Below are 15,528 nucleotides of genomic sequence, written 5' to 3' on the forward strand. Positions count from 1 at the left end.
TCATGAAAGAAAAAACTGTTCTCAATTTTTTTCTTTCATGATGATAGGAAATTATTTATTTTTATAAAAATGTTTCTTAAATTCAGTTAATACTTATGGAATTCATTTTCTTTAACAGATTTTTTTTTAAAGTTTATTTATTTTTGAGACAGAGAGAGACAGAGCGTGAATGGGGGAGGGTCAGAGAGAGAGGGAGACACAGAATCGGAAGCAGGCTCCAGGCTCTGAGCTGTCAGCACAGAGCCCGATGCGGGGCTCGAACTCATGGACCGCGAGATCATGACCTGAGCTGAAGTCGGACACTTAACTGACTGAGCCACCCAGGCGCCCCATAATAGATTTTAATAATACAACCTAAAATTTCACTTTTGCAGCTTTAAACTATAGAATATGTGGAAGTGATATTTTTATTTTTTTCTGAAATACCGTAATAGCATTGAAACACAAGTGAATACTTTCTGCTTGCTATGGTAGCTTATAAGAACTATGGAAATGTAGAAACTAAATTTTGCAGTTAGTGTTTAATAGTGTCTACTACATATTCCATTAATTATATGATAAATAATAAACTTAATTATCAAGATTAATCATCTGTAGCAAGGATTATCAACTGTATGCTTTTCATTGTGAGTTGTCAAATAGCCTATATAGATGGGAAATATATATATATATATATATATATATATATATATATATATAATTATTAGGTTTAAAAGATGCTCTTTAGGATTTTGTTATAGAGAGGTTCCAATGCTTATTTCACAATATATAAAATAAAACAAAGGGAAACGAATAGCAAGGAAAAAGGAGTAGCTGTCATAATTATGAAATTAAACTTGAACTCAAATTGGACTTGGATTTTACAGCATTTACGTCTTTTCAGTCTAGGTTTCCTAACTCATATTGAATTTATATATGTTCTAAGGAGGATATTAGGAAGTTATTTAGGACATTATTTCAAATGTGTTATGATGCCTTCAGCTACAAGTAACAAAAATCTCCGATTTTATTGGGTTTATGTAATAAAGGAATTTATTTCGTTTAAAAAGAAGTTCAAAGAGACAGCTTACTCTGGCTTAATGTTTGAGGGCTTAAGACCTAGCTGTCCTGATTCTTTCTCAGCTTTGTCGCCAGAGGCTATCTTATACACTCATGGACACAAGAAGGCTACACCAGTTTGAGAAGAAGTAACCTCTTGTGACAGTATTCCCTGAAGAAAAGTAACCACCTCTTTCTTTTTTTCCTGTTCTTAAGGTGCATATACCTTTCCCAGGAGCATCCCGTCTATCCTGCTGAGATCCCCTCACATCTCATTAGTTAAAAACTGTATCATGTACTCATTCCAAAACCAATCGTTGGCAAAATGAATGGGAGCAGTGTGACTGACTTAGGATAATCAGCATCATTCCCTTTGGCTGGGTTTGACCCAGGCTCCTCTAAAGTGTATGGCTGTGTAAAAGAGCATAGATACTAGAATGGAATCAGAGTATTGTTGGAAAGGAGAAAGAAGAATGGCTACTGAGTACCCAACCAAGAGTGCCTGTTATAGAATAGTTCTAAATGCAGCTAAGGAGGGAAGAACCCTGGGGATCAAGTAATCTGCAGTTCTTTTGAGATTGGCTCTTTGCTTTCCAGATGGTCCCCAACACTGGTACTTAGCCGCCTCATAATTACAGCTCCATAGAAATTCAAGCTGGAAGGGACCATTCTGAGACCCAGACTGTTAAATGTCTTCCCCAAAGCCTCACAATAAATTAATGGCAAAGCCAGGGCAGGGTTTCTTGACTCTCAGAACAGAGTGTTTTCTTTATTTTTTTTCACCCTTCAGACTTTAGAACTGTTGGAACTGCTTTAAAACTCATGGCAAGCCCTGGTCTTTTTGTAATTAACAGCTCCTTATAATACATTTGTTTTGTTTGTTCAGCCTCCTAGAAACTAAATTGAGTCTGTGCTTTAAAAAGCCTGCTGAAGTCCTTATTGCCTGTTTTGATAGCATGTGCATGAGCCACCACCATGTTCTTTCCCACCTCACATTTGATATGAATCCTTTTCTTTCAACATCTCTCCCTATTGGTTCCCCATCTTCTTTTGCTCCATCTGTGACCAGCTTCCTGTTTCTAAATAGACATTGTGGTCACCTCTCCCTCTTTGTGCCCATTCCTAGCCACTAGTTACTTCGGCTGTGGTCTTTATTGTTCTTTCTCCAGCCCACCGGGTTGCGGTTGTCCCACACATCCATATTGTTATATGTTCCCAAACTGGGTTTTGGGATTATTTTGGTAACTACTGCATTGGGTGAGAGTCGAACTAATAATTAAAGTGTTGGGATGACTTTTCCTATTACGAATTCTCCCTTGTTTCTACAATCTAAGAGGAGCTGTACCTTGTACTCTTACTATATACAATGCACAAAATAGCATGTTGACTTATGGCCCACCGCAAACCTGAATGCTTATGATTTCCTTTGTGTTTTTCTTCATTTCCAGGACAAGATGTTGATCAATATAAAGAGCATCTTATGGATGTGCTCTACCTTAATAGCAACCCATGCACTACATAAAGGTGAGTGTGGTTTAAGTTTTTTTGGTGTTTAGTGAAATAAAAATTTAAGTGCTAGAGCACAGAATGGCCATATGGAGTCAATAGAATAAAGAATTAGTTTTTGATCTATTTAGTGATTTATAGTGCTGAACACTTTCAGCTGAAATAATATTATTTTTCATTTAATAAATGGTTTTAAATAAAATGAAACAATGAACAGGATGCTAAAGAAGCAAGTGGGTTTTCAATAAATTCCCAGATTACTTTCAGATTGCAAAAGTGCTCATATATACGTATTTTTTAAACTCTGTCATCTTCAATATACTCAAAGCCTTTCCTATAAAGAAAGACTATCAAACCCTCAGGAGGCTAGAGTGTGAGAAGAGTCAGAAAGATAAAGAGCAGGCTTACAGCCAGGATTTTACCCTCCACATATATTACCTTTTCCTTTCCTTTCCTTTCCTTTCCTTTCCTTTCCTTTCCTTTCCTTTCCTTTGTTTTCCTTTCTTTTCCTTTCTTTTCCTTTCCTTTCCTTTCCTTTCCTTTCCTTTCCTTTCCTTTCCTTTCCTTTCCTTTCCTTTCCTTTCCTTCTTTCCCTCTTTCCCTTCCTTTTCTATTCTCTTCTTCTTTCTCTATTTCATTAAACTTAATCTCCTAGTTATATGATATAGGCAACAAACAAATAAACTCATAACCCAGGTATTTTCAGATTGATGAAAATGAAGCTTAGTGATATGATAAAGAAGTGCCTGAGTAGGGGGAAGGTGGGACGGCCTCTTTGAGAAAGTAACATTTAAACTGAGATATGAATGACCAAGATGGCTGTCGGAGTTTAGGCTCCACCAATCTGTTAACAGCCCAAGTGCTATTTCCTTCAGTGTAGTCAGGAAATACAGGTGAAGGTCACAGACAGGGAAGGACAATAGCACCCCGTAACAAGGGAGAACACAAAAAGGAAATACAGAAAAGAGAGTTGGTTTAGATGGGTAGTAACAGAAGGGGAGAAAACAATGGGAGAAACTTGAGGGACACTTAAAACAGAGTTTAGACTTTCTGCTTAAGGCAAAGAAAGCACTCACTTAAACAATGGGGAAAAAACCAAAAGCACTTATGATATAGCTCCTTGACAGTATTTTATAACAGTAATAATAGCTAGCAATATTGAATAATTTCTACATGCCAGGTCTTCTGTATTTTACATAGTTAATTTATTGAATCTTAACTCTCCAATGAGGCAGATGCTTCTATTCTCCCCATTTGGCAGATGAAGAAACTGCACTACCACAAGGTTTGGAGGCCTACCTAATGTAGAAGATTATATAGCAGTTTAGTTACAGAGCCTGGAGTTGAACCCAGGCAGGCGGGCTCCATAATCCATGCTATGAACCACTATATTACACTTTATTCCAAGAATCAAGTTCTTTGTAAATCTGTGATCATGATTAAGAGATATAATTAGTTGGGACTAATTTCAGAAGAATTTAATTTTTTCATATGGGGCACAAAAGTTGAAAACGTAAGATCCAAATAAAACAAATTTGCCAGTTTATAGTAGGATACACAGCAATAACTTGTTAGGAGTTAACACAAGTGTTTTCATCTTAAGCTTTTCTCTGTTAATTCCTAGGCACTCAAAAGGTCAATAACTAACATTAATGAACACCTTGTCCACTGGTTATTGGCTTTATTTTAATGCATGAAGCGTTCTGTGCTTTGACAATACCTATTTTATTGATTATCTAGTGCTTACCTAGTTATTTGGATATTCCTCTACTATTAATACATGAGTTCTGCACAGTCATGAGCAAATGAATGAACAACAGAGTGAAATTTATCACCCTAGAGAGTAATAAATTCTCATATTCTCAATCTGACATTTATTTGGCCAAGGGGTGTGTGTGTGTGTGTGTGTGTGTGTGTGTGTGTGATCAAATTGTATAGATGGAATTTATGTCATTCTTCTCCACAGAATTTACCGACAGAGAATGAAAGGCAATTGATCATTTGTTATTTAGAGATTTCTCCCTTACCCTACTCATATAGACCACAAACCATGTGGTGGGAACAGTGAACTTTGTGTTAATTTTCATTTTTTACTACTTGCATTGTTCACAGTTTCAGACAAGTTCTTACAGGTAGCATTAAAAAAAAAACATGTATAGTCTGTAAACATTATTCTCTGAACTACTTAGTTTCTTCCTTAAAATATTTAGATTTAGTGAGCTTAGTTCTTATGACCCAGTGCATTAAGACTCAAGATTTTATACACAAAAGACTTGACCACACAGCTTTTTGTTAATCCTGTTGTTAAGACTAGATTCTACATGAATATATATTTATATCTGAACAAAGCTTTTGATTTCCTTGTATCTGTAAACATCTAGAACAATAAATAACCCTTGGGTAATTTGCCTTTTGAGATCATTTTGTTCCAATATATTTTTACGTAACAGCACAGTTACTGAGCAATACTTGGAGTTTTAGAAACCTTCCAATTGGATACATTGGATTCCATCTCATATGTGCCTCTACACATCTAAAATTGTGAAAAGAATGATAGTTTAGTAATAAATATTAAGGATTTGGATGTCACTTATCTTAAACTCATTTTTAAGGAGATGATAAAGAATCTCATACTTTCTATCATAATTGAGGTTGATGGTAAAGCTGTTTTTTTTCCATTAAAAAACAAATACTTTGTGGTAATGTTAATCATCTAAATAATTCTTTAGGAAGGAAATGAGCTTTCCTAGAACATACCGTAAATGGAGATTTTTAGATCATAGAATACTTAGCCCTTTCCTTCTCAGGACTCCTATTCTTGGCAAAAACAAACAAACAAACAAACAACCTTTGTGTTGTCATCATCTTCCTAATGGGGGCCAAATCAAGGGATTATAAATCAGGTAGGGAGTCCCCTGTGGACTTTATAGATTTATTTAAAAGATCAAGTTGCTAACTGCTGTCGGTGCAGATAACAATTAAAGAAATAGGATGAGATGGAAATAGAGTGGGTGTAGACTCTGCAAAGGAACTAACACTAATTTGGGGACAGAGGAAGAACCCGATAAGTACCAAAGTTGAAAGATTCCTTGATTAGTTGTGAGGAGACTTGTGTTCTGGCCCAGGTCTGTCAGCAGGCAGCTAGGATCTTAAATGTCACTTCCTCACAGTGGAGCATCCTTAGTAAGGGATTGGACTAGTTTCACTCTGAGGGTGAGCTTTAAGTAAGACAATTTATTTTATAAGCCAAGAATTTAATAGAATGGAATTATTCCCTTGATACTGTATTTAAAGGTGATTATGATCTTAGTAACATTTAAAAGACTAACTTAGTGCAGTTAATAGTGTATTTTTATTTAATTTTGTTAAGTGCCTTAAATCCTGTTTTGGGGCAAGTTATATATAGATTAGTAAGATGATAAAGAAATGTATGACAGCTATGACCACTATAAATTAGAAATATATGACTGATTTCTATCATAAATACAGTAAATATAATACTGTATTGGTTATTTTAGATTTATTTGTATCATATGAGAGGTTTTATAGCCCAGCCTTTAAGAAGTTAAATTTCAATCTTTAACAATAAAGAGCATTTTTTTCTTAAAGTGCATAGTATCTCCATATCTTCCTGAAATTTTCAAAATGACTTATCCCCAACTGAATCCACAGTGCTATGTTGACAGCTATATCATGTCTGATACATGTCTGTATTGAGATATATGTTCCCAAAGCCTTGACTACTAACACACTAAGTGTTACATACACATCATTTTGTTAAGAATTATTATTTCACTCCAGCTAGAGGCTACTTTTAACTTGTTCATCATATTTTCATGAAGTAGGATTGCTTGTGTATGAACATAATTTCTATCTATCGTTATTGCCAGCACATTGTCTAGCCAATTAGTCAGGACTGGAAAATGGGAGGAAGTGGTGGGAAAGGGTTATGGATTCCTGTAAGAATAAAATGTCATTTATTTTGCATATGATACTGTTAAATTGCACTCAAGGTATTCTTTCTCCTTAAAATTTTAAGGGCTTAAACAGAAAGACATTCTGCAGATTAATACTTTAGGTGGGGGTTAGGTGAACAGACCAAATCCTACCCCCCCCACCCCCACACACAGGATATAATTAAGAGGTAATGTTTCACTGCAAAGTGATTGCAGCTGGATTTGTTATTATGATGAAAGCCTTTGGTTCAAACGCTGAACCAAATGAGGGTCCTTCAAGTGTTAGACTTCTTCCTGCTCCAGTCTACTGAAATATATATATATATATATATTTTAATTTTCACTTCCTCTTTGAATTTTATTTTCATTTCCTCTAAGGTAATGTGGCAGTTATCTTAAATGATTTTCCTCTTCTGACAGGTAGACATAAATTCTTCTTTCAATTGCTCTTCCTAATATTGGTCCAATCTTTTACCCACATTACCAATTCTAGTCTCCTTTTGCTCTTAATTGCTTACCTTGCTATGCATGCCTTATTCTATTACTTATTTTGTACATATTGAACTCTAAGTTACAAATACTTTAAAATGAATGCTATATTTTTAGTACATAAAGATGAGCATTTTTAAGCCATATCTTTGTTGTGAAACATGGTTAAAACTGTATACTAGTCTTTGTATATAAACTCATTCTAATTATCTCACCTATTGAAAAAGTAACCAAACCACTTGTAAGGGTTTCTTAGCCACTCACTTATTTAATAGACTTGGTTGAGTTTTTTAGGACTGTTAATTTTGTATTTTCTATTTCTCCTAGTCAAAGTGGAAAAAAGCCCACCTGTTAAGGGCTCCCTCTCTGGAAAAGTCAATCTCCCTTGTCATTTTTCAACCATGCCTACGTTACCACCCAGTTACAACACCTCTAGCGAATTTCTCAGAATCAAATGGTCTAAGATTGAATTGGACAAGAGTGGAAAAGATTTGAAGGAGACTACTGTTCTTGTAGCCCAAAATGGGAATATCAAGATTGGTCAGGGCTATAAGGGGAGAGTGTCCGTGCCTACACATTCCGAGGTCGTCGGGGATGCCTCGCTCACCATGGTCAAATTGCGCGCAAGTGACGCGGGCCTCTACCGCTGCGATGTCATGTACGGGATTGAAGACACACAAGACACAGTATCATTGGCGGTGGACGGTAAGGCTTCCCAAATCTGTAAGACATGATACCTGGTTCAGAAGTGTTGTGAAGCAGTACTTGAAGTAAATGGTGTTCGCAGTTTGGACAAGTGGAAGAAACATCAGTCATTTCAACAGTTCATGCCTTTCACCAAAAATGAACTGTTATTTCTTTAAGGGTCAAGGAAGGTGACATTTTGCACAGCACCTTCACTGATTCAGGAAAGTGCAGTATAATGGAATTAATGAATAGCTCAAGACATGATAAATAGTTCAAGAACTAATTATTTCCTTACTTTGACCTACCTGTCTGTGATTACTTTTTAAGACCACAAAGGCTGATCTACATTTTATTTTAATTTTTTTGACATGTGTGTATGCACACACACATGTGCACACACACGCGTGCACACACACACACACACACACACAAACCTTTTCTCCTTTTTCTCACTGTCCTAACATAATTATTAAAATCTTTGAGTTTCTTTTTAAGAAATATAAATTCTACCTTAACTTACATTGAAGAAATAGGGCATTTAATAAGTATCATGGTACATGTCACAGTGCCTTAGAAAGGCCAGGACCTAAGAAACATTTGCATTGGATCAAAATAAAATTCGGTGAATTTTTTGTTTTAAAGGTCAATACACTAACTGTTATACATTAAGGCTTGCAATGAGGCATTTTGATTTTAGCCCTCTTTCAGTGGTGGTTTGTATGTCATTTGAATTTAAGTTAGGAGACAAAGCAAAGAAAAATTGCTTTAATTGGGTACACACATAATACCATAGCTCTTGGAAACAGAATATTTTGGCAAGTTATTAAGCAAGATTCTAATACCCAGACATGATAGAACAGATTTTTCTTCCATCCCTCCATTTTCCTATAAAATATTTACCTTTCAGAAATATATACGGAGGGTTTTATTAAAACTTTCTTCTGTAGCCAAAAGGAAATACTTTGAATTTCAGATGCAGAGAATTAATTTACTGTACATTCTTTTATGTTCAGATTCTGTTACTGTCTCCTGTCAATCTATTTTTACGTTGTGCAGGCATCCACTAAATATCCTGGGCTCTTCAGTCTTTTGACCTTTTTATTATTTATTTTAGTTAGCCTAGGATTGTTTTGCTGTACTGATATTTTTTTTAATCTGTGTGTGTGTTTGTGTATTATATTTATATCTTATATAAATAGATTATTAATAAATTATAAATATATAGTAGTGGTATATGCACACTATGTATAAATTTATATATATTTTTAAAATCTCTAAAGGAATTTAACAACTTCTTACTAATTTCACCATTAAAGAATTAGCGATGGATTTTCCCCTTGCCCCTGCGAAACAATGAAAATCCTCCACTTAATCTCCTTAGCCCCATGAGGTCTTCAAATTATCCCAACAACTGCAGATACTTATACCAACTGATATTCCCTGCCCTGCTCTTGGAGGCCCCTTTGTGCCCCCTTACAGTCTTCAGTGCACATGGAAGATTTTTAATTATCAAGAGGACTGTTGGAAGCTTTGATCGACATACTAATTTAAAACCATTCAAATTCTTGCTTAAGCCTTAGAGATCATTATAAACTATCTCATACTTACCAGATAGTATGATACACACTTCCTGGCAATTTTAGAGTATTTCTATAAAGGTACAAATTTTTGGAAAGGCATTTGATGAATTTTTCATTGCACTGTCAGAAATGGGAAAATGAATGTTAGTTGTCATTGCATTTACTCGGTGCCTGTGCAGGTCTTTTTGTGTTGACACTTATCAGAGGTGCTCATCTATGACATGGCTAGTCTGTTCCCCTGTATTTACTTTATTGGCACATAACCTGTCTTGCAAGAAGGAGGCATTTTAAGGATGGGCATATGGAAGACAGTCTTATAACTAGAAGTCAGACTGTGGGACATAGACTGTTGTCAACCCAATGGAATTACTAGGAATAAAAAGACAGTGGAAGATATCTTGGAAACCAAAGTTCATTCTGCATAACAAAAAAAGTGGTCTTAGGCAATTTGACCCCTAATAAAATCTCATCCATAAGACCCAGTTGCCCCAACTTTTATTTTCTAGTGACTTCCCAGGCCCCTTACCTTGATTCACTTTGCAGTCTTACAGAAACGAGTCACCACATTTAGTGCAATTAAAGATGGAGATGCTCTTGTTGAAGTAAGAGGAGAAGACCAAAACCTCACTCCTACCCCCACCCTCATCCCCACCCAGTTACTCTTCCCTCAGCCCTCTGACAATTCCTTGAGCCCTGGAGAACAGCTCTAGAACCACTAGACTATGCAATTCCTAACATATAGCAAAGTGGAGTTGGAGGCAAGTACCAAGATGCCTGGCTTCAACTCAGGGAAATCTGGGTAACTTTACTTCAAGCCTTCTTTGGGATAAAAATCGTACATTTTATTTGTCTTAGTGGAAACCGTCAGTTATGCTAGTCAGATGGTGAATATGATAAGCAGTGGGTGGGAGTTAGTAGCCTATACAACATTTTTAAAACTTTTGCCTAATTTGACTTTCATATCAGATAACATAAGCAATGTTAGGTACACTTTATTGTTGGGGGGGGTGGAGATTAACTCAGTATATGATTAAGGAACAAATTAGTAATTGGAACAAGCCTTCTCATACATAGTCCATTGTCTTTTTCTTCTTAGTACATTGTTTCTGGAAGTAAATATCTCAATGTTTTATGTTTGGAGGAAGCGGGGTTAGTGAATGTTCCATGTGCTTCTATTCAGTTGGGCCTGGGTAAAATAGGGCAAGTTGACCTCATGACCCCCTTAACTCTTTGTATCTCCTGCAGGACCTACTCTGTTTAGTTGTCCCGTGTTCCCATGATAATGTGAATACTACCTGTAATTGGAGAAGCTGTCCACCCCTTGGAATTTTAGTGGCCTAAATCTTTTTCTTAGATTGTTGACATGAGAATAGAAAATTCCTGGTTAAGAAACTTTCTAATGGAGCACAATGGGACACCTGGGTGAACAGCATTTCTGGGGCTCCTCACATCACCATAACTTTATGTAATGCCACATAAAATGAAAATAAAGTATCACCATGGTGTTATTACCATGGGAGCAATTAATTTGATGTATTACATCAGTGAGAAACTTTGCAAATTATGGTGGGATATTTGAACATGCCAGTAATTGCTTGTGGCTCTCTTTGCAGGGGTTGTGTTTCACTACAGAGCGGCGACAAGCAGGTATACTCTGAATTTTGAGACTGCACAGAAGGCTTGTGTGGATATTGGGGCAGTCATAGCAACCCCAGAGCAGCTCCATGCCGCCTATGAAGATGGATTTGAACAGTGTGATGCAGGTTGGCTGTCTGATCAGACCGTCAGGTGAGAGGTCTGGGGGCCACAAGCTGTAATTCATTAATTTAAGAGTAAGAATAAAGTACTTCTTACTAGTCTTTTATTTCCCCAGATATCCCATCCGGGCTCCCCGGGAAGGCTGTTACGGAGATATGATGGGGAAGGAAGGAGTCAGGACCTATGGATTCCGTTCGCCTCATGAAACTTACGACGTATACTGCTACGTGGACCATCTAGATGGTACGATGTTTGAATTTCTAAAACTTCATTGGAACTAAGGAAATTGAAGAAGGACTGGGAGCACGTAGGAATAGAGCACATTTTCATTCTTGTTTGGATTCCAAACAGCAGCATTTAGTTTAAATGACCGTATGATTGTGGTAAAATAAGCTTAAATTAAAGTGGAAAGAGAAGGAGGAGTGTCCAAATGGTTATGCAGGTTAGACATTTCTTTAGTTAATGGCAGGTTTTCTTTCAGGCATGCTGCTGTTGGACTGTTTCCAATACACTTTTAGAGCCTTAAGAATAGAAAGCTGTAAGGGTGGTACCTATTCTTGTGAGAACTTCAGGTAAAATGCTGTGATGACAAACCACTATGAATCCAAGTGCTGATAAACACCCAGAGCTCAACTAAATAGTGTAAACTAGCCCAGGAGGGATTCTCATGTTTTACGTCTTCTTGTGGTAACTTTGCTACACTAATATTCAGAGCAATCATATATTCATTCAAGCAATCAACACATTAAAAAAACCACCTACTGTATGATAGGTACTCTGTTAGTCATTAGGGATATGAAACCAGGTAAGATATAGACCTTACTTCAAAGATGTTTTGAGTCTGATTGATTTTGGCACTATCATTTCTCACTAGGCATGAGTCAGAGGTTCTTAAAGGCCAGTGTGAGTTCAGTAGTGGCAAAATCACCAGAGGGTGATTTTAGTAAACAATGCAGTTTTACTATAAGACACATGGAATAGAAGTTTCTGTGAATTGAATATTGAATTGGCTTGTACTTTTAATTTTGGATGGGTGCATGTGAAAAGAAGAATCTCAGCTTTCTTATGTGTAGAATAGAGGTTAGACTATTCTGGTCCCTGGTCCCTTCCAACATTAAAATTCTATGATTCTGTGTTTCTGTGAGTTGAATAAACAAGCTCAGAGACTGAAAACTAGAAACTAAGTAGCTTATATTTTCCTAATGCCCTGACAAAACTTGAATAAGAAGGCCAACTTGCCAGAAGGCTGCTTAAGTGTGGTTTTCTAGCATCTTACCATTCTTATTATAACTACCATTTAAGAATGGTAAATGTATTTTCTAAATTAGAACTTTGGATTTGAACAATTTCCATTTTTGTATAGGGACAAAGGGAAAACATCTACAAAATCCAACCTATGAAATACATATATCTCATAGGTTGGATTTTATGGATATATATGCTATATATATATATACTGAATTTTTTATATTAAATATAATTTATTGTCAAATTGGTTTCCATACAACACCCAGTGCTCATCCCAACAGGTGCCCTCCTCAATGCCTATCACCCACTTTCCTCTCTCTCCCACCCCCATCAACCCTCCGTTTATTCTGTTTTTAAGAGTCTCTCATGATTTGGCTCCCTCCATCTCTAACTTTTTTTTTTCCATTCCACTCCCCCATGATCTTCTGTTAAGTTTCTCAAGATCCACATATGAGTATATGTATCTGTCTTTTGATTAGAGACATACAGATACATACAGTATCTGTCTTTTGATTACAAAATATGGATATGTGTGTGTGTGTGTGTGTGTGTGTGTGTGTGTGTGTATGGAATTCGAATGTTTTTGTTTTAGTACACAAAGTTGAAAGAGAAAGACAAAAGAATCAATATAAATACTAATTTAAGCACTGGCTGAAGTTTCTGTCAGCAGAGTAATAAAGCTTTTATTTGTTTTATAGAAGAAATTTGACAGTTCTGGAGGATATTCAGCATCTTTACAGTGACATTGTTCTAGAAATTTTTTCTTCCTTGTTTGTTGTCCCTTGGAATAATTAGCAAATCTTTACACACTGATACTTTCCTTCTTGCCTTGAAATTGGACTGGTGTGCAGGGGAAGGTTAAAGAGGGCTTTTGTGAGTGAGGATGTATGAGGAAGATCACAAGATCACTCTTGTAAAGGTCTCTCTCCTTTTTTTAAAAAAATTTTTTTAATGTTTATTTATTTTTGAGAGAGACAGAGACAGAATTTGAATGGGTTGGGGCAGAGAGAGAGGGAGGCACAGAATCTGAAGCAGGCTCCAGGCTCCGAGCTGTCAGCATAGAGCCCAACGCAGGGCTTGAACTCACAAGCTGTGAGATCATGACCTGAGCTGAAGTCGGACCCTCAACCGACTGAGCCACCCAGGCGCCCCTCTCTCCTTCTTTTACTGAAGTATATGCCTTTCTTTGAAGTAAAGACCATTGGCTAAACTTTGAATTGATAAAAATTCGCGTAGAAAGCTGACTTTAAAGTTACATCTGATGTTTCAATGAGCCAAAATTCCTCCTAAGAGAAATTTATTATTATATTCATGGGTATCATAATTACTACCTATATTTTATTGTATTTTTGACAGCAAAGTATATGTGCGAGAGGGAGTAAAAATTAGAGATATTGATGTATTCAGAATGCATGTGATGGAACATACATCCAGTTATGAACTAAGGTGCAGGAACTTTAGATCAGAAGCCAAATTGTTCCAGATGGTCTAATGAAAAAGTCAATTAAGTATAAAATGAAGTGTAGTTTAAAAAGATAATTAATTTTGTGTTAATTTAGTCATTTAAAGCGAGAGATATTTAGTTGATGGATTGTCAATCCTCTTTTTTTCTTCTTGTTTTGTAATTCACATTCATTCTGATGTATGTATGTCTTAAAAAATTCAAATAATTATACTCTATTCAATCCGGCTTATTTGGGGGAGAAGAAACTATTCTGGGTCTTACTCTAAGATGATTGTAGCACACTTATACATATGAACATAATATTCAATTCTATTTTTTAAAAAAACCTAGTAAATATAAAATAGCAATTATATTAGCTATATCCATGAGCAAGGATTCCAGTATTAGTTGTGTTCTTGGAAATGGTCTAGACACTGTGTTGGCTTATTAGCCATGATTCGATAACAGAACACTGTTACTAAGAAATTAATGGAATTAAGATTCTAAAGTAGGAAATCTAGAAATTCAGATCCACAAAACAATCTATTAGGAAGTTTAATCTGTGTTTCCTGGTGAAATAGATTTGGAAACATTGAGAGGGTTCCTTATTAGGAAGGTTAATTTGTGTTTCCTGGAAATGTAGGTTTGGAAAACTTTGAGAGGCTTTAGAATAGAGTTGAGACGATTATACAGTTCAGAAAATCAAGTAAATGATTAGAGTTATCTAGAATGCTGAGAGAGCAGTCTTGGGAGGTAGTAAAGGTCCTCGTAATAAAAGAACAGGGGTGCACCTGGGTGGCTCAGTCGGTTAAGTGTACGACTTAGGCTCAGGTCATGCACTCACAGTTCATGGGTTTGAGCCCCTCGTCAGACTCTGTGCTGACAGTTCAGAACCTGGAGCCTGCTTTGGATACTGTGTCTCCCTCTCTTTCTGTTCCTCCCCCACTTGCACTCTGTCTCTCTCTCTTTTAAAAATAAATAAAGATTAAAAAAAAAAAAAGGAACGGGAAGGACCTCCACTTCATCCCAGCTCTCTCACTTACTAGTTGTAAGATCCTGAACAAGATTTCACCTCTGTTTCAGTTTCTTCTCTGAAATGGAGACCATGAGAATACTTACCTTTTAATCATGGTATGAAGATGAAGTGAGTTAGTGTATAAAGCTTTTATCACAGTGTGTGTCACAAAGTAAGTGCTCAAGAAATAATAGCTTATGGATATACAAAATGTTCTTTATTTCCACTGAATTCATCAAAAGAAGAAATGACTTTAAAATGGCAACTTTAGAGGCACCCGAGTGGCTCAGGAGGTTGAGCATCTGATTCTTGATTGTGGCTCAATTCATGATCCCAGGGTAGTAGGATCAAGCCCCATGTTGGGCTCCACCCTGACCTTAGACCCTGCTTAACATTCTCTCTTTCTCTCTCTCTCTCTCCTCCCTGCCCTGCCACTCTCCCCTGCTCATGTGCTCTTTTTCTAACATAAAAAAATAAAAAGTTTGCAAGTCTGTGAATTAGGTTCACTATACGGACATTTTTTTCTGACAATGAATACTGCTAAATACAGAAATAATCCTCACAGACTATAAAATTTCTTCTCTGGAAGTTTCTTAAAACTAGAATTTTCCTAAGATGTTCTGAGTGCAATGCTCTTTCAAAGTTAGAGCCATGGTACTTTGAGGTATATAGAAAATAACTGGAAATGGGTCACTTTATGAAGAAGGGTGGCTTTCATGTCAAGTCATTTTGAATATGATAAGTTGCTTGAACATTAGTGAAGAATTAAAATTAGTACAGTGGCAAAAAGAATTCCTATGTTATTCC

The 15,528-nt window shown here is 36.3% G+C and overlaps 1 protein-coding gene across 4 annotated transcripts in view; it reads left to right on the plus strand.

Annotated features, from left to right (window-relative positions):
* Positions 1-15,528, plus strand: part of VCAN (versican) — a 120,937-nt gene that overhangs the window by 9,640 nt on the left and 95,769 nt on the right. For all 4 annotated transcript variants that reach the window (XM_045033290.1, XM_003981130.6, XM_003981131.6 and 1 more), the window contains exons 2-5: positions 2,487-2,562; positions 7,317-7,694; positions 10,870-11,044; positions 11,130-11,257. In XM_045033290.1, coding sequence (XP_044889225.1) covers positions 2,493-2,562; positions 7,317-7,694; positions 10,870-11,044; positions 11,130-11,257 — 751 coding nt within the window. In that variant the 5' untranslated portion in view covers positions 2,487-2,492. The remainder of the gene's footprint in view (positions 1-2,486; positions 2,563-7,316; positions 7,695-10,869; positions 11,045-11,129; positions 11,258-15,528) is intronic.

This window comes from Felis catus, chromosome A1 (assembly GCF_018350175.1).
Source record: "Felis catus isolate Fca126 chromosome A1, F.catus_Fca126_mat1.0, whole genome shotgun sequence".
In the NCBI taxonomy this organism is placed as follows: Eukaryota; Metazoa; Chordata; class Mammalia; order Carnivora; family Felidae; genus Felis; species Felis catus.